At 43.9% G+C, this 26,055-nt stretch overlaps 1 protein-coding gene across 1 annotated transcript in view; it reads left to right on the top strand.

Annotated features, from left to right (window-relative positions):
• Positions 1–516: 516 nt before the first annotated feature.
• Positions 517–26,055, top strand: part of AKNAD1 (AKNA domain containing 1) — a 30,562-nt gene continuing 5,023 nt past the window's right edge. The window contains exons 1-7 of the mRNA XM_047785145.1: positions 517–1,500; positions 3,175–3,214; positions 3,557–3,702; positions 3,803–3,865; positions 7,063–7,196; positions 16,398–16,554; positions 23,097–23,182. Of these exons, the coding sequence (XP_047641101.1) occupies positions 517–1,500; positions 3,175–3,214; positions 3,557–3,702; positions 3,803–3,865; positions 7,063–7,196; positions 16,398–16,554; positions 23,097–23,182 (1,610 nt within the window). The remainder of the gene's footprint in view (positions 1,501–3,174; positions 3,215–3,556; positions 3,703–3,802; positions 3,866–7,062; positions 7,197–16,397; positions 16,555–23,096; positions 23,183–26,055) is intronic.

Raw genomic sequence — 26,055 nt, forward strand, 5'->3', positions numbered from 1 at the left:
CTTATAACTGCATTTCTTGGGAGTTCCCATCACGGCACAGTGGTTAATGAATCCAACTAGGAACCACGAGGTTGCGGGTTCGATCCCTGGCCTTGCTCAGTGGGTTAAGGATCCAGTGGTGCCGTGAGCTGTGGTGTAGGTCGCAGACACGGCTCAGATCCCTTGTTGCTATGGCTGTGGCGTAGGCCTGTGGCTACAGCTCTGATTAGACCCCTAGCCTAGAAACCTCCATATGCCACGGGAGCTGCCCTAGAAAAGGCAAAAAAAGAGGACAAAAAAAAAACCAAAAACAAAACACCCAAAAAGCCAAAACTGCATTTCTCTAAATGAAAAGCATCCAATTTGTTCTGACATAGATACCAGGATAAACACAATTTCACACAGGACATTCTTAAACAATGAGGCTCTTTTCCTTTTGCAAAGACTAGGACACAATGAAGACAATCAAGGAAAACCAGAAGATCTATTGTTACAATTAAGAACATCAAGACCAGGCAGCAACCAACAAAGAAGGTCATGGATGAAGCCAACTTCTTGGAAGATACAACTTCTAAGCAACAGAAGGATTTGCCTTATGATGGAGATTTATCCCAAATTAAGCTATACAATGATTACACTTTTACCTCAAAATATGACCTTCTTGATGTCTCAAATCAAATGAATTTAACAGTAGATGACCCTCAAGAAAAGGCTACACATAGAGAAACTTGCAAAAAGGCAGACATGGCCACGACCGTGGAGAAAACAACTGAAAATGCTGTCAACAAAAAATGTGATAAACAATGTACTATAAATCCGCATATTCCAGCTAACCAAGGAGACCCTTCAAAGTCAAATATTTCTGATATTTCACTCCGTCATCTTTGCAAAGAGGAATTCCCAAAAGGTCAAGGCATTAACAGTGAAACTCTCCCAGAGATCTCAAATGCTGACGGTTTTGATAAAGCTGTTATTAAAAATATTATTTTGCAGCATGTGAAGAATTCTTGGCTGACAGAACAAACCGCAGAACTCCCTGACCAACTCAATCCCCAAAGGGATGGTGAGAACAGCCATAAGCCCAGTTATTCTCCAGCAATACCAGAAGAAAACACTTCTGGTTCAGAAGAATCAGTGGCTGCTGGAGAAAGCAGCCATCAAGAAAATTCAAATTTTCTTACTAACATCAAGAGTCCATGTGATAAACAAAAAAGTTGCCAAGGACAGATACTCCAGAAACAGCAGGATGAAAAATCAAGTTCTGACAACAGGTGTAAATATGGCCAAGGTCAAGTTCATTGCTGGTTCTCTGATTTCTCTACAGTGGCTCCCAAAGTAAAAATTTCTAAAAATAACATAATCGATAAGCCACTTACAACAGATAAACAGGCCAGTTTTTCTCCTAAATTGAGAGATGAGTCAGCTATTGTGCAAGATGTTTCAGAAAGTTTGTCTAGATCAAAATATGCTGAAAAGCAAGAGCAGAAGTGGAAAACTACGGAACCTCCTCAACAGACAGAGGTAAGTGAAAGTAGTCTTCAGGAAACACATTATCAGGGCCCCCACTCATGGATATCAGTGTGGGTCTTTGGAAGGTGCATAGAATTGAGTGGTAGGTCTGAGTTTCTGGGTTCTAGTTCTGGCTCAATACCTTGACCTCTCAGAGGCTCAGTGGGTATCCTCATGAGAAGAATTAGGGGCTGAACTAACAGCACATAATAGAATAAAATCCAAATTCTTCAACCTGGAATTTGGGTTTCCCCATTTTTTTATGTTATCCTACCCTTCTAAACTCAGCTCCCCACTTCCCCCCAACCCCTTGGCCCCCAGGAGTCATCCCCGCTTACCGGGCTGGCCCTGCCCTCTCTAAGCTCCTGCCTTAAGTGGAACATCCATCTCTGCTTCCCAAAGACCTGCCCATTTTCATGGCCTCCTTCAATCCCCCACTGGCCATAGAACTTTCCAGAAGCTCCCCATCACCGTCTTTCCCATCCTGGTTTGTATAGTACTCTGTCAGAGCAATTATCTCAGCCTGCTTTGGATCATGATTGGAAATACCTGTTTCTTCCACTAGATTTGAAGACTCTGGAGGCATCTGCCTTGGCTTCATCTTTCTATTGTCCAAGGTCCCCCAGAGGCCCAGCCCTTTGTTTGCACAGGGGAATTTGAGCAGAACCTACCCCCACCTCCCTGACACACACACCAACACACGCACACACACACCCGGAGCCAACGGCCCTCCTGGCCTTCACTGGGATGCCTCTCTTGGAGGAATCTGCAGCACTGTGACACTGGAAAGTCTCTGTTCCTTATTCAGGCTTGTAGGAGATTGCCCTCCTCCCGCTGGGCACAGTTCTCAGTGCCCCGTGTTTAGGAGGGGTAGAATGGATAGCCAGTTCGTCCGTCTGGCAATAGGAGTCTTCAGTTGGGTATCTCATTTTCTTTGGTCCTGTCCATTTAGGTTGGAGAACTGGACTCTCTAGGTTCCAAATCCATCATATAACTGAGATTTTCGTGATCACCACAGTCTAGTTTGACCACTACAGTAGCTCTCTGGCACCAGCGTGTCTGTGAGCCCCGTGTATTGGGAACAATGGGGAGACCCTTCAGGTAGGCGTCTTACTCTAGAGTTTGAACTCTTGTCCAGTCAGCCTGTGGTGAGTAGAAAAGGGCATACCCTGTGTGAAGAGTCACTATCTTGACACATTTGGGGACTTAATGCACGCTGTTATTATTTTCCGGAGTGTGGCTTTGGAGTTAAAGACTAGCACAGAGCTGGTGCGGAGACCAACAATGGCCCCTGCCCTCCTGGAGCTTATGGTCCAGGTGTAGGAAGGATGTGTGAGTACCCCCCATAATAGCAGCAAACAAGATAGTAGCCACAGCTAAGATGTCTGCTTACCACACACCAGATATTAGGGTCACATTTAATTCTCTTCACAACACTATGAGGTAGGTTCTCTTACTATTCCCATTTTACTGCTGAGGAATTTGAGGTTTACAGTGATGAAGAAATTGCTTTGGGTCACCCAGCAGACAAGTGTCAGAGGGGACCTCAGTGTTGGCATCAAGGCTCCAGCTCTTGACACAACACTGGGTTGCCTCCATGATAACCAGAAGACGTCGGGTCATCCTGAAAAATGGCGATCTTCATTGAGATTCACAGTAATGTTTTCTTACCCTTTAATTGTGCAGATGGCGCCCACAAGACACATCTACCAAGAACATCTCACAGGTACTAGCATCTTTAAACCTCTTTCATTTGAGGGCAAGGGCTTGAGGGCCTGTGCCAGTGTCAGGCAGCGGGTGCCCGGGTTGTGGGTGGGGTCGGGACAGGATAAGCAGCCTGCGCATGTGTGAGGCCGTCTGCTCCTGCAATAAACTCATTACGAGGAAAAAATACATATGCATATATTTAATATATATATACATATATATTTTTTGGGAAAGGTATACATTTTGAAAAAAAGTACTGATAGCAAACAGTGGTGATTGCCACAGACTTCTATTTTCAGTACTGAATGAAACTGATGAGGTTGACATGAATGGTAGCCCAAATTTATTCTTTCTTATATAGGAATAAAACCTGAGACAAGTCTGTCTAAGTCGCCATCAACTTCTCAGAAAAACCCTTCCTCAAGTTCTTGCATATTTCAAAAGATAGCCCAAGAGAAACAGATGTGTCAGAAGTTAAAAGAACAGACGGATCAACTGAAGACCAAAGTAATACTTTAAAGCTTATTTTGAAAAATAGAAGTAACCAAGTTCAACCATAAGACATCATGCCATTAATGGACTATTGCTTTTTATTTTTTCACTGCAGGTAAAAGAATTTTCCAAAAGCATAGCACAGGACTCTCCCTATCATTTGCAAGACAAGAGAGTGGTAATGGATTTTGTCCAGTTTTAAACATCTTTACTAGGGAATTTGATATGGGAAAACACAAATGGCCTTAAAGCATCATGTTTTCTCTACATTGGTAGGAGTGGAAATGCTTTGGTAAGAAATGCTTTGCTGAAGATTAAACTATCTTTGTGTTACAGAGACTAAGAGAGCTTAGGATTCTATTTCTACACGTATTTAGTCCTATCTTCTTCCCAGGAGATCTCCTTAAGGCTTAAGGCTGTTATTCTTCACCACTCATCCCACAATAAATCTGAGACCATGGTTAAGTTCAAGAGAATAACATGTCAGCTGATATAAAGGGCAAGCACATCCAGATTTGAGGGTCCTGAGGGATAGAGGCTATAAGAATTGCGAGCATCTGGAAACTCAATATATAAAACTTTGAAAAGTTAAAATCAATTTTGAAGATAAGCTTTTCAGATCAAACTCTTTGACTTTCACATCTTTGCCTGTTGTTGCATTTAATGAAATCACTGAATTTAGGTTGTAACCACAGCCTTGTTCATCAGTGCCAGGATTGTGGGAAGTAGGGGTGAAGCGGTGAGGCAAAAAGTCGAAGCAGAACAGGGATATGTGAAGTTGAAGATTAGTTTGGGCCACGGGGTCATCAGGAAGACAGGTGGCCAGAAGCCCTGACATAAAGGACATGAGCACAGCTCAGGGCAGGCTATGCTTCAGAAACCGGACAGCACAGGCCAAAACTAGGAGGACTTACATGTTAAGAGGTACAGTTCGTTCTTCTTTCATATTAATTACATAACTCAGACATTCATTCAATAACACTTATGGGGTAATTCCTATGACTCAGACACTGTATCAGCCACTAGGAATTTAAAGATGAGGAAACAGTTTCTTTTCCAAACAGCTTATAGTCTCCTAGGAACAAGAGACCAGTAAATAAGGAAGGTTACACGTGATGCTAAACGCAGCGCTGAAGAGGCTCACCCTTGCCAGTTAGAGGGCCCTTGGGAAGCCTTCCTGGAAGTGACCTCTGAGCTGGGCATTGTAGGAAGAATACAGGTGAGCTTGGCAGAGCAGGCGCAAAGGCGCGCCAGGAAAAGGAACCAGCAGGTGCCATGGCACAGGGGCAAGAAAGTGTGAGAGTTCGAGGAACTATATGACCCTGTAATTGACCAGATGGAGCTCGGGGGAGAAGGGAGGAGCCCGGAGAGGTAGATAACACCACACGAAGGAGATTAGATTAATTTCATCCGGAGGTGGAGTGTTGGGGCAGCACTGGAGGATTTAAAGCTGAGAATGGGCAAGCACAGTGGGGGCAAGACTGTAGGGACAGAGATTGGCTAGAAAGCCTCCAGGTAACAAGTTATGGAGATTATGGAGTCCTAAGCTAAGGCTGGCCATGAGGATGGAGGTGGGGGATAAATCCAAGAGTTTAAGGAAGTGGCAGCAGACCGAACAGGGTAAATAAAGGAAGAGAGGAGGCTTGGATGAATTCCAGAGTTCTAGCTCGGGTAACCAAAGGTCAGGAATCAAAGTGGAGGATCCAGTTCAGAACCGGTGTGGGAGGCAAGATGTCAAGTTCGGTCTGGGACATTTTGAGGTGCCTGTAGGACATCCAGTTGGAGAGGTCCAGTAGACAATTCAGTTCAGAGCAGTGGATCTGAACCTTGAGTTGTTTGGGTGAGTTGTTTTGGCTATAGCTGTAGGTAGAAGCTGTAGGGTATAGGAGATTTCTCAGGCAAATGTGCAGAGTAAGCAGTGAAGGATCCCAAGGATAAAATCATGGGGCACAGCCACCAGGGGCAGCTGTAGGAGTAGCTGACACGTTCTGCAGCTTTTGGTAGCGACACAGCCAATCCATGATGAAACAAGCAGGAGGAAATCAGGGAAATAAAGACCCTTACCTCATCCTAGGCTTCAGTTCCTCTCTGCCGCTATTCTCTTCTATCAGCTGAAACCAACCAAAGCCAGGGCTAGGGGAAACTGTGATAGAGTCCCCTGAAGGCCAGCCACCTGGCTGGGGTGGATCTGGGTGGGGGGGAGTGGAAACTTACCATTCTTTATAACCCTATAGCCAATATGCTTCTACATATGTTTAATTATTTTAATAACAGTAAGAATAACAGTAATGATGATAGTTACCACCTACTGAGTATGTACTATGATCCTGGCACTGCGCATTATCTCATCTAACTTTCACAACATGAGAGCTATTACATCAGATGAATGTATAAAATCATACAATTAGTAGGTAAGAGTCTGAACTTGAACCCTGGTGTATCTGATCCTAGAACCCCATGATGTGATATTCTTGCCCTTGGCAACATCTCTCCAATTCATCTTTTCCTCTCCATTTGCATGGATACTGTCTGGTCCAAGCCCTCGTGAGCATCTTTAAGCCTGACTTAAGCCTGGCTTCTTCCTTGAGCCATGGCAAAGTGTTCTATTGCATGGTCTCTTTCCCAACTGGAGTGAAATTCCTGAGACCAGGGGCTTGATAGAACTTTTGTATCCTCGCACTTTTGGCACAGGACCAAACACGGGCAGTGCTCAGGGAATGTTTAGCAATTAGGGCTGTGGGGTTGCAGCTTCTATATATCAAGACAAGACCCTGACCTGTACAGCTGAAATGTTCATCTGCATGAGGCTCCATCTGGGAGACCCATTCAAAGCTTTTGGCTCAACGTCCTGATATTCCTTCCCCATCGCACCCTCCAAGTGCCATAGATTCAACTCCAGGCCCTCTAACTTCAGCTCTTTTTAAAGATCTATGTAGCTTCTGACACACTTTTTTAGAGCTCCAGTTTCCTTCTCTATAAAACTGGGATAATAAAATCTACACTGCTGCATTTACAACATTGATGTGTGGGTTAAAGAAGATAATACATGGGAACATGCTTTATAAGGTAAAAATCACCCTGCAAATATGTAGGATTATTAGTGTCCCATTAATGGAGTTCAGAGGCCCCTAAGTGGGCTCTAGGAGAGAAATCAGAAGTTAACTGTGATGTGCCATGTAGGCGTCATCAATGTTGAGGTGGTTCGTGGCTGTTCTGTATTTGAGATGTCAGGCTCTGAAACAAAACAACTGCCAAGGTAAGGATGATGGCTTCACTTTGATACTACTGTAGGGTCCACTCTCCTTGTGTTTTGGAGAATAATAACTGCACACACAGACTTCCATGTGAATGATTCCAGTGATTTCACTGCTACAGGTCCTGGAGAAACTGCAGGGACATCTTGAAGCACTGGAGCAGGAGTTTCTGGCCAACAAGGAGAAGCGTCTGACTTTGCAGGGGCAAGTCCACCGGCCTGAATCCCCAGCTGTCGATGACTTTGATCCAGAAAGGTCAGGCTTAAACCGTGTGAGGTGGAAGGGTCAGAGGTGACCTCCTTCAGAGGAGAGTCTGACGCCAGCTTGGTGCTGGGAGAGCCACTGGTCTCAGGTCATAAAAAAACTGTGCTACCACTGCATAAGTGCCACCCCATGCAACCAGGAATAAGGAATTCCTCCTAAGCATAAGGTCCTGTGCTGTGCAGTGACCCAGATGGAGTGCCCAAAATGAACAATTGTTTCCTGAAGAAGAGACCGTGTGCCACCATCTTGTATTTTGTTGGATGTCATTATAATTGGTTCTGAGACTCAGGGGAGCACAAGAAAACCCTGGAAAGGCTGACAGGCTTCCCCTCTCCAGGCTCCTCCTGTCCTGTCCTCTCCTTTCATCCCACTCCTGCCTTCATTTGCCCTTCCGAGTTCTTCTCTTCTGTCTTTTTTTCTCCATCCACAGACAATTCCAAAGGGGCAGCAGGCAGGAAAGGATCATTGGGTTGGTTAATGGTGGGGTGAGGGACCCACAAATCCTGATAAAGGCAAAATGTTAAAGCTTGAAGCCAAATGATTGCTGAGTTAATTGGCAAGGAACTTGGGAGCACGTTCATATTGAAGATTCTAACTGGCCGCTTGGATGGCACAGTGCTGGTCTCTCTCCAATCCAAATCATTTTAAGATGTGGTCTGAGACGCAAGGCTGGGATAGTTTCCATATAATTTCCTGGTATGAAATTAAAGAACTCACTTAGGAGTTCCCACTGTGGTACAGAGGAAACGAACCTGACTAGTAGCCACAAGGATGAGGGTTTGATCCCTGGCCTCACTGAGTGGGTTCAGGATCCGGCATTGCCATAAACTGTGGTGTAGGTCCAGACAAAGCTCGGATCCTACATTGCTGTGGCTGTGGTGTAGGCCAGCAGCTGTAGTTCCGATTTGACCCCTGGCCTGGGAACTTATATATGTTGCTAGTGCGGCCCTCAGAAAGAGAAAAAAAAAAAAGCAAAAATAAAAAATAAAGAACCCTTTTAGTAGACTTAATATTTGTACATTCAGCTCCTTCTATTCATAGCACTTTAACACGAATTCATTCTTGATGCCCAAATATTTTAATGGTTTGTATTTTGGCCTGAGTGTCCTGAGATATTTTCCCCAAAGTACAATTTTCTTTCTTCAAAGTGAATGAAACCTCTGTCTATTGTTATTTCAGTGCTGAGTAATTAGACAGCAAGGATGTGAAGGATGTGGTTTTAATGTTGATTTTTTTCCACCCAAAGCTTTTTTTTTTCTTGGGAAAAAAAAAAAAATCTCTCCACATGCTTTCACTATTTGTTTAAAAACTATTAGAGTAAGGATATTCATTTTTCCAAGAAATCCCACTTGTTCTGGCAGTCATTCTACAGACAGGCCTCTGTGCACATGAAGACCAGAGTTATGCAATCCTGTATTTATAGCCTAGTTACACCCACACCGTGCCTGGCCCCAATATAAATAAAGGAGTTTCAGCTGCAATTATATTCCACATACAGGAGAGGCTTTCAACACTGGGGCCAGCGAAGGCCTCGGCCTCTCCCCAAACTCCCCTCAGAGCCAGCAAAGGGTGCTCAGCCCTTCTTCTTCTCAAATGGGCTAAATGGGGCAATGAGCAGAACCCAGCACAACCCTTGAGGTCTTGGTGTGTCGAGAACCTTCTAAATGAAGAGTCTAAAGGCCATTGTCGTTGGCTTCCTGGAAGGGAAAGAATTCTGCAAATTAATTGACTAATGGCTTAAGCCAGCTGTTGTGCTCTTATTAAATCTTATTATAGTCTCTGACGGTAATATTCAAAAGCATTTGTTTGGATTTCATGCATCTTGATTGTCAGAATGTGGTCCGATGGTCATTGGATTCCTTCCCACACTAACACCAGAGGCCAAGGAATCAAGAAATGGAGTTCTACCTCCATCCAGACCTTCTCCCTGATACTGTTGGCATAAAAACTGTTGGCATAAAATCTTGCCTTCTATTTTACAGAACAGATCACAGAGCCCCTCAAAAATGTCTTTTCTCCACCTCTGGATCTGCATGGTTTCACCTCCTCTTTCTTTTTTTTTTTTTTTGTCTTTTTGCCATTTCTTGGGCCACTCCTGCGGCATATGGAGGTCCCCAAGCTAGGGGTCAAATCGGAGCTGCAGCCCCCGGCCTACGCCAGAGCCACAGCAACACGGGATCCGAGCCGCGTCTGCAACCTACACCACAGCTCACGGCAACGCCGGATCGTTAACCCACTGAGCAAGGGCAGGGACCGAACCCGCAACCTCATGGTTCCTAGTGGGATTCATTAACCACTGTGCCACGACGGGAACTCCCACCTCCTCTTTCTTCCTTCGTTCGCCTTCCAGCCTCTCCAGCCTTGATCCTCGAGCCCATCTCTTTCTGTTACCTTGAGACCTAGCTCCGTCATTCTACCTCCTTTAAAATTTCAATCTCTGCTGTTGAATTCTCTTCTGGTTCCTAGATTAGAACATATTTTCCTACATTTTCTCCGGTTTTGTTTAGATCTTTGTCCCACCATTCACTGAATAGGACAGTGTCTCTCCTCTGACTCAAAAGCCACTTTCATCATATACAATTCCCTGTGTGTGTAGGATTGGTTTTATTCTCCCCATCGATCTATGCTTCTATTGCTACATTAACCACATAGTTCTAAGTTACTCTAGGTTAGTGTATATTTTTCTTTTTCTCTTTTCATGGCCACATGTGTGGCATATGGAAGTTCCCAGGCTAGGGGTTGAATCGGAGCCGCAGCTGCCAGTCTACACCACAGCCCCAGCAAAGCCAGATCCAAGCCACGTTTGCAACCTATGCTGCAGCTTATGGCAATGCTGGATCCATAACCCACTGAGCGAGGCCAGGGATCGAACCCACATCCTCATGGATCCTAGTTGGGTTCTTAACCCACTGAGCCCAGTGAACTCCAGCGTATATTTTTAAATGTTTCTTCTTCTTTATACTTTCTTTAGCTATTCTTACCTCCACTTCTTTTTTTTTGTGTGTGTGTCTTTTGTTGTTGTTGTTGTTGCTATTTCTTGGGCCGTTCCCGCGGCATATGGAGGTTCCCAGGCTACGGGTCAAATCAGAGCTGGAGCCACCGGCCTACGCCAGAGCCACAGCAACACGGGATCCGAGCCGCGTCTGCAACCTACACCACAGCTCACGGCAACGCCGGATCGTTAACCCACTGAGCAAGGGCAGGGACCGAACCCGCAACCTCATGGTTCCTAGTCGGATTCGTTAACCACTGCGCCACGACGGGAACTCCCTCCGCTTCTTACTAATAAGCTTTACAATCAGCTCACCAAATTTTCAAAATAGAATTCCATTGGAATTTTGTTTAGGATTGTGTTGAATTTACAGATTAGTTTGGGAAGAGTTAAGATCTTGGGCACTGAGTATTCCACCCTATTCCTATGAAAATGTCCCCAGAATGTTTTCTTCATGTAGAATTTGCATGTTTTGTTAAATTTGTTCTCAGCTTTTTCTATAATTTTTTTTCCTTTTTTCTTTTTGTCTTTTTTAGGGCCATACCTGCGGCATATGGAAGTTCCCAGGCTAGGGATCGAATCAGAGCTGTAGCTGCCAGCCTATATCACAGCCACAGCAATGCGGGTTCCAAGCCACATCTGTAACCTACAGCTCAGGGCAATGCCGGATCCCTGACCCACTGAGCGAGGCCAGGGATCCAACCTGCACCCTCATAGATACTAGTCGGGTTCCTTAACCACTGAGCCACGGCGGGACTCCTGTGCATTATTAATATTTGTTTTCCTTGATGCATATACAGGAAATAGAATTACATGTTTAACTTGTGCAAGGCTACCTTACACAATTTTGTTTTTAGTGTTTTGTTGACTTCCAGTTGATTGTCTTAATTTTTATGTATGAGAATCATAGAATCTGAAAATAATGACAGGTCCCTTCAACTTCCCCTTCCCCCCTAAATATTTGTACTTTACATCTTTTCTTCCCTCCAAGTCTTAGATATCACATTCTTTTTATTGCTTTAGTTCATTGGCTGGGTTTTCCAAAACAATATTGAATAGTACTAGTGAAAGCAATCATTCCTGTCACGTTCCTGATGGTTATAGGAACTCTTCCAAGTACGATCATTACTATGTAGGTTCAAGTAGATCAGCTTTATCAAGAAAACTTCTATTCCTGGCTTACTAGGATTAGATTTTTTAATTTAGGAAAAAGTTCAATCAAATGGGATTCAAAAATCTATTTAATCTCCTTAATCTATTAATAGAATGAAATATATTAATAAATATCCTAATGTTTATCTATAGAATGAGTTGGGAAATTTTCCCTTTTCATTTGAGGTTCCAGAAGAGTTACTTAGACTCTTTGTTGAACTCACACATAATCCTACTTGGATTTGGTGCCTTTTGTGGGGAAAAACTATAAAACCCCTAGAAGGTAACATAGGAGAAAATACAGGTGACTTTGGTTTTGGTGATGTTTTTTGAGCTATAGCTCCAAAGACACCACCCATGAAAGAAGGAATTGGTAAGCTAGATTTCATGCAAGGTAAAAACTTCTACTCTGTGAAAGACAATATAAAGAGACTGAGAAGACAAGACACTGACTGGGAGAAAATACTGGCAAAACACACTTCTGCTAAAAGACCGCTATCCAAAATATACAAAGAATTCTTAAAACTCAACAGTAAGAAAACAAACAACCCAATTTTAAAATGTGCTAAATATTTTAACAGCTACCTCCCCGAAGAAAATACACAGATGGAAAATAAGCATATGAAAAGATGCTCCACATCATACATCATCAGGTAAATGCAAATTGAAACAACAATGAAATACCACTACATACTATTAGAATGCCCCAAATCTGGAATGCTAAAAACACCAAATGCTAGCAAAGATGTACAGCAATAGGAAAGTGTCTTTACTCTGATGAGAATGCAAAGTGCTACAGCCACTTTGGAAGACAGTTTGGTAGTGTCTTTCAAAACTAAACATGCTCTTACCATACAATCCCAGCAATCATGCTCCTTGTATTTACCCTGAAGGTGTTGAAAACTTATACCCACACAAAAACATGCACACGGATGTTTCAAGCAGCTATATTCAGAACTGTCAAAATTTGGAAACAACCAAGATACCCTTCAGTAAATGAACTGATAAATCAACTGTGGTACATCCAGACAATGGATATTATTTGTGTTAAAAAAAAATGAGCTATCAGATCATGAAAATATGTGGAGGAAACTTGAATACATATTACTAAGAAAGATGCCAATCTGAAAAGGCTACATATTGCATAATTATGTGACATTCTGGAAAAGGCAAAACTATGGCAACAATAAAAAGATCAGAGGGTGCTAGGGTTTGGGGTGAGGGGAGGGTTGAACAGGTAGAGTACGAAGGACTTTCAGTGCAGTAAAAATACTGGGTATGACATCATAAAATAGATACATGTCATTATACATTTGTTCAAATCTATAGAATGAACAACACCAAGAGTGTCTCCCAAAGTAAACTATACAGGTTGGGTGATTACTGTGTGTCAATGTAGATTCATCAGTTGTAGCAAAGGCACCACACTGGTGGGGATGTTGAGAATGGGAGAGGCTATGCATGTGTGGAGGCAGGGGATATAAGGGAAATCTCTGTATCTTCTGCTTAGTTTTGCTGAGAGGCTAAAACTGCTCTAAAAAAGGTATTGAAAAATTATTGGGAGCTCCCATTGTGGCTCAGAAGGTTGATGACCTGACCTAGTAACCATGAGGGTGGGAGTTCGATCCCTGGCCTTGCTCAGTGGGTTAAGAATCCAGTGTTGCCACAAGCCGCATCGCAAGTCACAGATGCAGCTTGGATGGGGTGGTGTTGTGGCTGTGGTGTAGGCCTGCAGCTGTAGCTCTGATTAGACCCCTCGCTAGGAAACTTCCATACTCTGCAGGTACAGCCATAAAAAGAAAAAAATATATATATTGGAGTTCCCTTGTAGTTCAGTAGGATAAAGATCTGGCATTGTTACTGCTGTGGCTCTGGTTATAGCTGTGGCACGGATTTGATCCCTGGCCCAGGAAATTCCACGTGCTGTGGGTGTAGCCAAAAAAATTATGCCATTCACATTCTCTGATAACTGGAGATTAATTACAAAAAGCTAGCAAAAAATCTAATGGGAAAATTTTAATACTCATCTAAATTCTTGCATGAGATAGGAAATAAAAATGGAGATTAGAAATAATCTACAAGTCAATAATGAGAAAACAACATGTGAGAACAAATGTAACATAACTAAAGCAGTACTCTGCAGAAAATTTATAGTCGTCTTAAAATGCATTTATGACGGGAGTTCAAAATCAATAAACTAAGAATTTGAAACAGGAAAGAAAAGAAGAACAACAATATAAATCCCCAAAAGGAAAAGATTCATAAGAGGAAGGAGAAATAAATGAAATTTAAAAGAATTTGATCAATAAAATACTTTCTTTGACAATATTTATAAAATAAACCACTATAAAGTCTGAGAAGCATAAATAACGTTAAGAATAAGAAAGGAGGAGTTCCCGTCGTAGCTCAGTGGTTAACGAATCTGACTAGGAACCATGAGGTCGCGGGTTCAATCCCTGGCCTTGCTCAGTGGGTTAGGGATCTGGCGTTGCCGTGAGCTGTGGTGTAGGTTGCAAACGTGGCTCAGATCCCACGTTGCTATGGCTGTGGTGTAGGCTGGTGGCTACAGCTCCAATTTGACCCCTACCTGGGGAACCTCCATATGCCACAGGAGAGGCCCAAGAAATGGCAAAAAGATGAAAAAAGAAAAAAAGAATAAGAAAGGAAAAATGCCAGAAGAAACATTTAATTTTAAATGGGATTGAACAACTTCATATCAACACACGTTAAAATCTAGATGAAATGGACAAGTCTCTAGGAAAATATAAATTATTAAAATCTGCCCCAAAAGAGGTAGGGGACCTGAAAAGACGTAACAAATAGGGAAGAACAGAAAATATTCCAAAAAATCAACCCCTCAAAAGGCATCAAATCCAAGTGGGATTATGGGTGAGCTCAAACAAGACTTTTAAGTAAATCTTCCAGAACATAAAAAGAAAAGGGAAAATTTCTCAACTCACTCTATACTTAAACAAGATCCTACTATGCCCAGTCTATAAGCCATTCTGAGTTGATTTTCGTGAACAGCATAAGGTCTGTCTCTCGATTCATTTTTTTCCATGTGGATTTCCAGTTATTCCACCACCATTTGTTGAAAAGATTATCTTTGCCCCATTGTATCTGCCTTTGCACCTTCGTCATCAGTTGACTATTTTTATGTGGGTCTATTCCTGAGCTCTCTATTCTGTCTCATGCTCTAGTTGTCTGTCTTTCATCTATACCACACTGCCTCGATTATGGCAGCTTTATAGTAAGTCTTGAAGTTGGGTAGTGTCAATCCTCTGACTTTGTTCTTATCCTTCAATATTTTGTTGGCTATTCTGGGTCTTTTTTTTTCTCTCCATATAAACTTTAGAATCAGTTTGTGAATATCCATGAAAGAACTTTCTGGAGTTTTGACTGGGATTGCATTGCATCCATAGATCAAATTGGGAGGAACAGACATCTTGACAGTGTTGAGACTTCCTACACATGACCATGGGCTAGCTCTCCATTTCTTTAGTTCTTTGAGTTTACTCATCAGAGTTTCGTACTTTTCTTCATATAGATCTTGTGCATATTTTGTTAGATGTAGATCTAAGTATTTAAATTTTTTGGATCTTAATGTAAATGGTACTCTATTTTTAACTTCAAATTCTGCTTGTTAAAGGAGTATAAGAAAATGATTGACTTTCATATATTAATCTTGTACCCTGTAACCTTACTGTAATTACTTATTAACTCCAGGAGTTTTTTGGTTGATTTTTTTAGATTTTTGATTCAAAGTTGATCATGTCATCTGCAGACAGTTTTATTTCTTCCTTTCCAATGTGTATACCTTTTTATCTTATTGCGTTAGCTAGGACTTTACAAAGTTGAATAGGTGTGATGAAAAGGAACATCCTTGTCTTGCTCCTGATCTTAGCAGGAAAGTATAATTTTTTGGGTTTTTTTTTTTGTTTTTTTAGGGCTGCACCTGGGCACATGGAGGTTCCCAGGCTAGGGGTCGAAGTAGAGCTAGAGCTGCCAGCCTATGCCACAGCCATAGCAATGTGGGATCCGAGCTACGTCTGCGATCTACACTACAGCTCACAGCAACACCAGATCCTTAATCCACTGAGTGAGGCCAGGGATCAAACCCATGTCCTCATGGATACCAGTCAGGTTCATTAACTACCAAGCCATGATAGGAAATCCATCAAGTATAATTTTTAATGTTTTGGAATTTGTTGAAATTTTTCTTTGTGGAATAATATGAGATAAATGTTTATAAATTTAATGGATTTGGGGAAAATTAATTCTTGGGGCAAAATATATATTTATATACACGTGTACATATATACATATACTTTTATACAAATATGTACATATACTTATGGATCAAGCTTGTTAAATTATTCAGATTTTTTATATCCTTTTTCTTTTTCAATTGACATAAATCACTATTTCCATTGAATCATAGCTCTTAAAACTATAAGGGACCTCAAAATAATCAGATCCAGGTAGGCGAAGCGTTATTCCATGTTGTAGGTGAGACACGTGTACGACAGAAAGATTGACTTGCACAAGGAGCCACAATTAATGAATAATAAAAGGAGATTAGATACATACAACCTGATAAATATAATTAACACTGGTGTATGTTATACATGAAAGTTGTTAGAGGAAATCCTAAGGGGATCTCATCACAAGGAAAAATATTTTTTCCTATTTCTTTAATGCTGGCTCTACATGAGATGTTGGATGTTTACTAAACTTACGAAGGTAATCATTTCATGACGCATGTAAGTCAAATCATTATGCTGTACACCTTAAAATTAGACAGTGCTGCATGTCAGTTATATCTCAATAAAACTAGTTGGAAGGCAGGGGGAATGAGAATTAGAGCCCAGGCCTCTGGGATGAAACTCTCAAGAGGATGCCTCTCAGGGCAGGGGTCCATTATCCTTCCTAACCCAAGACAGACCATGTTAATGATGTCACTCAAAGCTAGAATCAAAACCTGTTGTGACTAATTAGAATGTTGACTGCACACCCAGTACAATGCCTATGTGTTGATATTTACCTAGAAAACTGGAAGGTGAAATCTTCAAGTTGGAGATGCTACTTGAAGATTTTAAAGAGAAAATTAATAAAGGTGAATATACTTCATCTGTCTCTCTTCCTGTGAGTCCGCCAATCAACCGGGATGACCTGCCAGCCTCCTCATCTCCACCCTCAAATGAGGTAACAGAGCAGCCTACGGCCTCCCCTCAAGCCAGGAAAAATGGTTTTCATGTATTTACAGAATCCAAATTCATGGAATCACTGAATTCTATCTGAGCTTTTTATGAAAATTTAACTTTCCAAAGGCCAATGAGTCATATTATTTTAGGTGGAACCAGGTTTTAAAAATGAGAGGCTATTTCAGATGTTGGTTTTGGAAATGCCTTATTGGTTTAGGATGCCACAATGCAGTTTAACTTGATGAACTGTGAAAGAGCTATTCCTTCTGGATGAATAGTAACATTTTTGTCCATCGTGTGGGCCTGGAAGAAGTACTTTTTCTTCTTAATGGCTTTGTCTTCCTTCTGCTACATAAAGAATAACACACTCAGTGAAAGAACTATTTCCCATGTCTCCACTTCTGTGGTTTCTTTCTCTCAGTTAAATTCTTCTGGATCCTCTAACAGATGCAAGACGAGGAATGCAAATCCATCACAACTGTCTTTCAACTATCAGAACACTTCAGATTAAAATTCTGACAAATGGAATCGAATGGATAATCACCTTAAAGTCACTGTTTTGTTTCAGACAGCATTTGAAACACGGCTTGTGGCTGTTATTCCAAATTTGAATAGGTTTTTGTCAGAGTTAAGGACAAGATGGTGAAGAGTCTATAAACATCAGCCTTTCCAAAGGCATATGCTTGCTTCCTCAAAACGCTTACCCTCCTCTTCATTCAAGGTCCACCTTCACAGTTAGTCCATTTATATAACCTTGATGCAGAGCCCACCCCACCCCCACCCCCCAGGCAGAATTCTTGGCCCCAGCCTCTGTGTCCCCACAACGCTGCATCTCATTTATCCTTGTGCCTCTGTATCCATCTTTGCATCTTGAACACGTGACCGAATGCCTCATATGATAGGAATGCTCAGTAGAGTAAACGCTGAGCCATTGTGGATTTAACAAATGATCTCTGACATTTACGGCATGTTATCCCTCTAGTCCTGAACTGGAATTAACTCCAAGGTGGTGTGAGGGAGCCTAGTGAGGCAGCCTAGCGTCCTGCCAGCACACCCTCAGGACTGGGTTTGCTCTCCTTTAATTGGTCCCAAGTTTGGTCCCAGCAACTGTTGTGAAATGATGAGACCTCTATAACTTTTTGATTTACAGCTGTGAAAGAAGAGTCTACTGCTAGGATTATCCATCATTCAGCAAATATTCATTGCTAAGCACGAGACACTTTTCTAGGTGTTGGGGATACGACATAAACAAGGCAGATGACTCAGTTGCCCTCAAGATGCTTACATTTCTGTGAGGGACGCCAACAATGAACGATGAACATGGAATTACAGAAGGTTGAAAATGCTATGTAGGTGCAATAATAATACATTCCTTATGGCTCTGAAGCCAGACTGCCTGGGTCCAAGCATTGTCACTAATCAGCTTTGTGACCTTAAGAAAGTTAGGTGACCTCTCTGTGCCTGAGCAAAGTGAGGACAATAATACTGGCTTAGGCTTCCAACTCCTCTTTAGCAAAAATCTTTGCAAACCATGAAGGTCTGAACCAACAGAACTATTACTGTTTTCTGTTTATTATAATTTTGTCATTATCATTTTAGACCCAGGGTTTTGTGTGTGTGTGTGTGTGTGTGTGTGTGTGTGTGTGTGTGTGTGTGTGTGTTTAGGGCTGCATGTGGGGCATATGGATGTTCCCAGGCTAGGGGTCAGAATTAGAGCTACAGCTGCTGGCCTATGCCTCAGCTGTAGCCACACCAGATCCGAGCCATGTCTGCCACCTCCACCACAGCTCACCACAATGCCAGATCCTTAAGCCAGATCCTTAACCCACTGAGCGGGGCCAGGGATCAAACCCATGTCCTCATGGATACTAGTTGGGATTGTTACCCCTGAGCCACAATGGGAACTCTGAGCCAGACTTGGGTTTTTTTTGTTTGTTTGTTTTTTGTCTTTTTAGGCCAATCCTGCGGCATATGGAGGCTCCCAGGCTAGGGGTCGAATCCCAGCTGTAGCCAGCCACCTACGCCACAGCCACAGCAACGCCAGATCCTTAACCCACTGAGGGAGGCTAGGAATTGAACCTGCATCCTCATGGATCCTGGTCAGGTTTGTTAACCACTGAGCCATGAAGGGAACTCCCCAATCCAGGGAATTTTAATTCCAGCATTTCCAGTTCATTTGTAATGAAATTATCTCAGTGTGTGGTCCCTAGACCAGCAGCAATGGCTGCACCTGGCTGCTTCTTAGAAATTGTAATGATATTGTTAGGATGTTTAAATGAATTACTAGACATACTTATAACAGAGCCTGGCTCATAGAGAACCCATCACCTGGGAAGGAGGCAGGGGGGTGAGAAGGGACTCCAGGCAGGAGGTGATGCTGCCTCAGGGGTGGCATGGGGATGCGGAACCCATCCTGAGTCACCTTCCAATGGGTCTGCAAGTCCCTCCCTGTGGCTCCCCAGTTTCCTAAGGAGTGACCCCAGCCATCCTGCGGGGTGAGGGGACAGGGCACTCCTGCAGGGTGGAGGTCCCCTCTTCCCAGGAGCTGGACAACCTGGCCCCGTGGCCCCAGAAAAGAGAGGCGTGACAGACGGTTCCCCCTACCCCACCCCCAGCCCCCGAGCATCAGAGAAGCGGCCCGGGACCCGGGGCCCCCCACCCCACCCCACCCCCGAAGCCTGGCTTCTTCTCCAGAGGCCCCTCTGCAGGGGAGGGAGGGTGAGAAAAGGACAAATGGTCCCTTGATGTCCTCAGCACACTCTATCTCAGGTCACTCCTTCCCATCACCCCAGAAGTGCTGAAATTCCCCGTGACTCTCTACCGGATTAAATCAAAGCCAGTAATCCCCCCAAGTGGGGCCTCCCAGGTAGCTCAAGCACTGACTTTAAAATTCAAACTGCTTTAAAAAACAAAACAAAACAAAACAAAAAACCCAGACCAACCGGATCAAATGGCAGTGACTTTGTCTTTTGCTTCCAGGGTAATGTCTGCCGCCCAGCCCTGGCCCCGTTTAGTTCCTCACCTTGGCTCCTTAACCATCACCAGTGCGGCTGAAGGTGATGCTGAGACTGGCATAATTAAGATCATTTGGTTCTTATACTCCTGGGCATCCTGGGCGTTATGCTGGTCAGAGCTGCCTGTGTTGCTAGCGCTTCCTGCCCTTGCAGCGCTCAGGAGAAATCTGCCTGCCGTAGCTGGTCGAGGTCAGGGCTTCTCCACCCTCAGCCTGCCGAGGACTCGCCTTCAATCTTCTTGAAACGCTAGCTTCGATTCCGGACGCCTGGGGCGAGTCTGCAGTTCTAACAAGCTCCCAGTGGATGCCGATGCTGCTGGTCTGGGGGCTGCACTTGGAGATTATTCCATTACGAAGGGATGGAAAATACTGGGATTAAAAACCCCTGGTTTGGAGGTCCCGTTCTGGCGCGCTGGAAACGAATCTGACTGGTATCCATGAGGATGAGGGTTCAATCCCTGGCCTCCATCAGAGGGTTAAGGATCCAACATTTCTGTGAGCTGAGGTGTAGGTCACAGATGCAGCTCGGATCTGGCTGAGGCGTAGGCCGGCAGCTGCAGCTCCGATTCAACCCCTAGCCTGAGAACTTCCATATGCTGCAGGTGTGGCCCTAAAAACAAAGGAAAAAAAAAATCCCCAAATCAAAAAAACCCCAAACCTGGTCTACAATAATAATGACACAATTATAATAAGCTGTAAACAATAACAATCTGGTTGGTTCAGAGCTTCACTGTTTGCAAAGACTTTTTTTGCAGAAGAAAAGCTGGAGGGTCAGAAAGGAGAAGAGATTTGCGCAGGGCAAATGACAAGACACTGGATCCCAGGTCTCAGCTCAGATTGGGGGGGGAAGCCCCACTTCCTGCTGCTGATGTAAATCTGCCTTAAATGTCAAATGCAGAGGTATCCCCTCTAGGCCTAGAAGCGATAAAACACAGAGGAAAGAATGGAGTGGGCAAAGAATCCCATTATTTTTTTAAAATTATAAAAGTGATATGAAGTTATTGCAAAAAAATTAGGAAGCAGAGAAAAGGATAAAGAGGGACATTTCATTGAGAGAAAAATCATTGCTAGTATCTTCATGTATATCTGGTCTATTTTTCTCTGATATACATACACACTGTTGCAAAAATGATATGGTTTTTTCATTTAATATTACATTGTGGGCCTCTCAATCATCATAGGAAAAACCTCCAGCTTCCTTCTTAAGGACTGCCTTCTATTTCATTTTGGGTGCACCCTGATTTATTTAACCCTTATTGAGGACATTTAGTTTTTTCCAGTTCTTTGATGTGATGAACATCAGCAAAATCATTTTATATGCAAAACTTCGGCCACAGTTGATCATTTCTTTTCTTTTCTTTTCTTTTTTAAGATATTTATTTATTTATTTTGTCTCTTTAGGGAGGTTCTTGGCATATGGAGCTTCCCAGACTAGGGGTCTGATCGGAGCTATAGTTGCCGGTCTACACCACAGCCACAGCAATGCGGGATCCAAGCCCCATCTGTGACCTACACCACAGCTCACGGCAATGCCGGATCCTTAACCCACTGAGCAAGGCCAGGGATCGAACCCGCATCCTCATGGATACATATCCTCATGGGGTTCGTTAACCACTGCGCTACAATGGGGACTCCTGATTATTTCTTTTGAATAAAACCCTAGGATTGAAGGTGATGGTTCAAAAGGTAGAAATTTGGAGAAAATGGCCTTGAGCGGGGTGGCACGGTGCCCCTTCACACACCCACAGCAGCGCCTGGGAGTAGAGGTGCCTTTGACCTGAGTCAAGCCTGGGTGTCTGTTTTCCTTTTCTTTCCAACCTTTGCTACACTGAAACGTGAAAACTGCTATCTCATTGTTTTAATTTGTAGTTCTTAGACTATGTGTGAAAGTTACCCATTTTCGTGTGTTTTTGGCTATTTGACACCACCTCTTTGACAACGTCAACAATTTAATGTTTGCGAAAGTGAAACCACGGTCCATTTTTTTTTTTTAAGAAAGGCAGACAACTTGGAAAATATTAAGAGCAAATCATGTTTACCATTGAGATTTTTATCATAGAAAGTTGCTGTGACAAATATACCAAGTAGAACCGTGGTTAAGAACACACACATATAAATATGTATAAATGAATCACTGTGCTGTACACCTGAAACTAACACGACATTATAAATCAATAATATACTTCTATGTTAAAAAGTGGTGACCCTAATAAGGAGGGGAAAAAAAAAAGCCCTAATAAGAAAAAAAATTATGTCCCCGTCCCTAAAAAAAAGAACACAAGCGTACAGGTAAAGGTTCAAATGCCAGCTCTGCCGCTCTGTCTGTGTGATCTTGCGGAGCTGCTTACATTCTCTGAGCCTCAGATTATTCATCACTAAAATGGGGACAAGGTGCCAGGATGGTAGGACAGGACAAAGGAGGTGATATGAGAGTCACCTGGCCCCAGGAGCAATCAACAAATGGTTGTTATGAATAAGAAAACACTGAAACCCTCCAAAAAGTTAATGGACCGAAGACAAGAACTCATAGTCACAAGTAGGAAATACAACCAATAAATAAACATACCAGAAATGTTTATCTCCTTTAATAACAGAGGAACTGCTAATAACTCAGGAGCCACACCTACTCTCTAAACTAACAAGCATATTTGCAAGGGATAATTTCTGATGCAGAGGGGGTGTGGCTGAGCAAGCCGCCCACGTCCTACAGCTTTGGTGGAAAGCAATTTGGCCACATGCATCATCCCACAAACACACTGGCCACCTTTGACCCAGACATTTCCTAAGGAAGTAATTCAAAATATGGAAAAAGCTCTCTGTGCAGTGATGCTTATACTAGCACTGCTTATAAGGGTGGGAAAAGTACCTTTATTTCCTGTTTACAGAAAGGGTAAAACCATACATAGTAAGAGGGGTGCCAGTCGTTTCAGTTCAGTAGTGTGGTTTTTTGTGTTCAACAGGGACAAATTAATAACAATTTAGGTCTCTAGATAGCCTCTAAATCTTGTTTTAATTCCTTGTTGAATACATTGCTTTGGAAAAGCTTTTAGAATGCTGCTAACCAATGGTCAGATCGATAGATTTAAAAATCGTCCTGGGACGATTTTTTGGCGCCTCAGTGGGTTAAGGATCTGTCATTGTCACTGCTGTGGCTTGGATTCCATCCCTGGCCTGGGGACTTCTGCATGCCATGGGTACCGCCAAAAAAAAAAAAAAAAATCCTAAATCTGTTCATCCTCTGGTGGAACTTGGGGAAATTTAAAACTAAAGGAAGAGAAAAGGGTTGTGGGGGGAGTATTCTCTCATCTGTAAACTGGATTTTTAAGTGTCTGGAGAAGGAAAGAAGTGGAGGCAGGCTGGAAGCGTTCTTCCCCTAAGCCGGGGTCTTGCAGCGAGAAATCAGAGGGCAGAAGCCTCGACATGGAGGGTCGGAGCGAGTCTGCTCGGCTCGCTGGGCTGTGCTTCGGAGCAGCCAAGGGATGAGTCACTTCCTCGGTCACATTCATGTGTGTGTGTGCTTTGTGCTGCAGGAGGACCTCGACCGCGCCTCGGGAGGGCAGGACCACGCAGGGACCCTCAGCGCAAGCTGTGCCTTCTGCCGCCGGGTCCTGGAATGGTGAGGGCACCTTGCTGCTCGGTTCCCGGGCGCGGGGTGGGAACCTGTCCTGGGCTGATGACTCCGGGGAGGGTGGACATCGGCTAAGTGAACAGCCACCAGTGGAGTTAGAGAGTCACGACCTCAGGGCTGGACATGGAGCCCCACCTCCCCCCCAGATGACAAGATCCTCCAGCAGCAGGTCTCAACTGGGGAGCGCATCAGCCTTACCCGGGCCTTGAAATCAAGCACATGCCTCAGCCCACCGACCCTATCAGCCTTGCGGGGTGGAGTCCTGGTTTTGGAAAATTTCTTTTCAAACCCCCAGATGATTTTGATGGGCCCCTTGGTTAAGAATCATCACTACAGCATAGGGAGAGTGTTTGGCCTGTAGGCTCCCTCTGACCATTGCCCACATGGGAGATTATCATACACCACTGTATACCAGTTCCCACCGTCACGATCCTCTCCTCGTGATGAGTGATAATCTTCCACTACTGCCCCCCAGTCCCCACCAGACACAGGCCTGATCCCACATCTCAGGGTTTACTTCACTTTAGCAAGAAATCTTCCAGCGGTGACAAGCTGTAAAGCAGGTACAAGCTGCAGATGTGAAATCCTAAGGAGAAACCCTTAATGGTTTTGAAACTCTCTTGGGCGGTCAACTGCTACACGTGGGTTCCGGATCACGTGTTTGAAGCTCCTATCCGTCAGTGAAAGGTGCCTCCTTGGAGCTGAGGAGGCACGTGGACCAGGGCCAAAGCTTGGCTCGTTTGCCTTAGGAGGCCGGGAGTCAAGGAGGGAGCAGCCATTGAGTCATCACCATTATGGGCGCATAATGGACTCTTCTAATAGAGGCAGATGGCAAGGTCTGAAAGACTGAAGTTTCCTGGTGGAAAGAATTCCAGCCCGGGGGGATGGGCCCTTGTCGGAAGGGTTCTGGGAAGTTTCTGCCCCCTAGAAAAAAGCAGCAGCATGGTTTTCTGGTAACAATTCCCCTGTGTCCTCTGGTGGGGACCATGACTTTAACCCAACATGAGAATCATCAGCTTAGACTCTCCTTTCAGTGCACGGGCCACTGAGGATGGCCTACCCTCTGAGCCATCCCCGACCCACTATTTTTATTTACAGAATTAAAATCTAGGTTTGGAATTGTGTTCAGCTTGGAGTAAGGATAGTGAAAATAGTTTGACATTTAGAACACATGTTGATTGAGCATTCAAGGGACTAAATATTTCCCTAGCCTAGACCCCCCAGAGCCCCTTAAGGACCCAGACCAGGGTTCCCCAGACCACACCTTCTCTTTTAGAAGGAATGAGGTGGAAGGAAAAACACGACCAAGTGCGAAATCAGATCTAACAGTAAATCTACTGCTGGGGCGTGATGTGGAGAGACACGATTTACACACGCAAATCTTGGCAAAGTACATCACCCCTGAGGAATTAATTGAACAGAGGGCTATACATTACTCTTTTAGAAGATTAGATTTCTCCCAGATGGGATGTATTCTTTATTTAGCTCACCGATGTACATTCTGTTTGAAGGATATATATATATTTGTTTTCGTTTGTTTGTTTTTAGGGCCACACCCATGGCATATGGAAGTTCCCAGGCTAGGGATCAAATTGGAGCTACAGCTGCCAGCCTATACCTACACTACAGCAACACAGGATCTGAGCCACGTCTGGGACCTACGCCACAGCTCCTGGCAATGCTGGATCCTTATCCCACCGAGCAAGGCCTGGGATTGAACCCGCAACCTCGTGGTTCCTAGTCGGATTCGTTAACCACTGAGCCAGGACGGGAACTCCTGAAGGATATTTTTATATATGCAGATAAATAACATATATGCCACATGTATAAGGCTTATCCCTTTATGTCTGATGCAGAATTTTTTTCAAATGATTTTTTTTTCCACCATGGCTGGTTTACAGTGTTCTGTCAATTTTCTACTCTACAGCAAAGTGACCCAGTCACACATACACAGATACATTTTTTTTTCTCACATTATCCTCCATCGTGCTCCATCATAAGGGACTAGATATAGTTGCCAATGCTATACAGCAGGATCTCATTTGATGCAGAATTTTGGATTTAAGAGTCCACCTCAGCTACTTGTCTCATGGACAAACTGCCTTTTCAAGTAGCATTGCGTGTAGCTGTTTGGCAGGAAGCTTCCAGTGCGCAAAGCGGTTTAAAAGAGGCCGAAAAAGAAAGTCATGTGCTGGACTGAATCCACTTGAGTACGATCCAAGTTTTCCACTTTGGAGAGCAGATGTTCAAATGCCCCAGAGGAGCAGGGTGGAGACAGAAAATGAGGTGTGAGAAAAATGCATGACTCAGGACCAGGGCGTGTTTTTCCCAGAAGAGGGAAAGGGCCTGGCTTCTCAGCCCCCACGCCCCCAGCTCCTAGCACGGTGCCAGCCTCCTCTCTCCATCGCCAGCAGGCTCGCTGGACATGCCTGCATCTGCAAGCAAGGCCTCGGGCTGCTGCCCCAGCCCTGGGAATCTCTTCCTGACTCCCAGTCTGGGTCCAGGATGTTTGGGCACGGCGCCCTTCGTGCTGAGAATGGCAACTTTCCCCAGGCGCTACTACGGGATCCCAGGGCTGAGCTAGAGCTTTGTTAAGAATTGTTATCAACTAGAATTCCTAGAATTAGGGTTTCTGCGAAGGAGGGAGACCCAAGCTAGGCACAGGTCGGAGGGAGCCGTCCTGTAAAGGACCACTTCAGGGCGTCTTTCTGACGCCCCCTGGTGGCCTTGTGCGGCTAAAATGCTCTCATAGCCTTTCGCCTCATAGACGCTGGACAAAATCCATCTTGCTGGGCTTTTTGGATCCCTCAGCTGGTACTTATGGAGCCAAAGCCACATGATCGGGGCTGACATGTAGCACA

This window comes from Phacochoerus africanus, chromosome 6 (assembly GCF_016906955.1).
Source record: "Phacochoerus africanus isolate WHEZ1 chromosome 6, ROS_Pafr_v1, whole genome shotgun sequence".
NCBI classification, from domain to species: domain Eukaryota; kingdom Metazoa; phylum Chordata; class Mammalia; order Artiodactyla; family Suidae; genus Phacochoerus; species Phacochoerus africanus.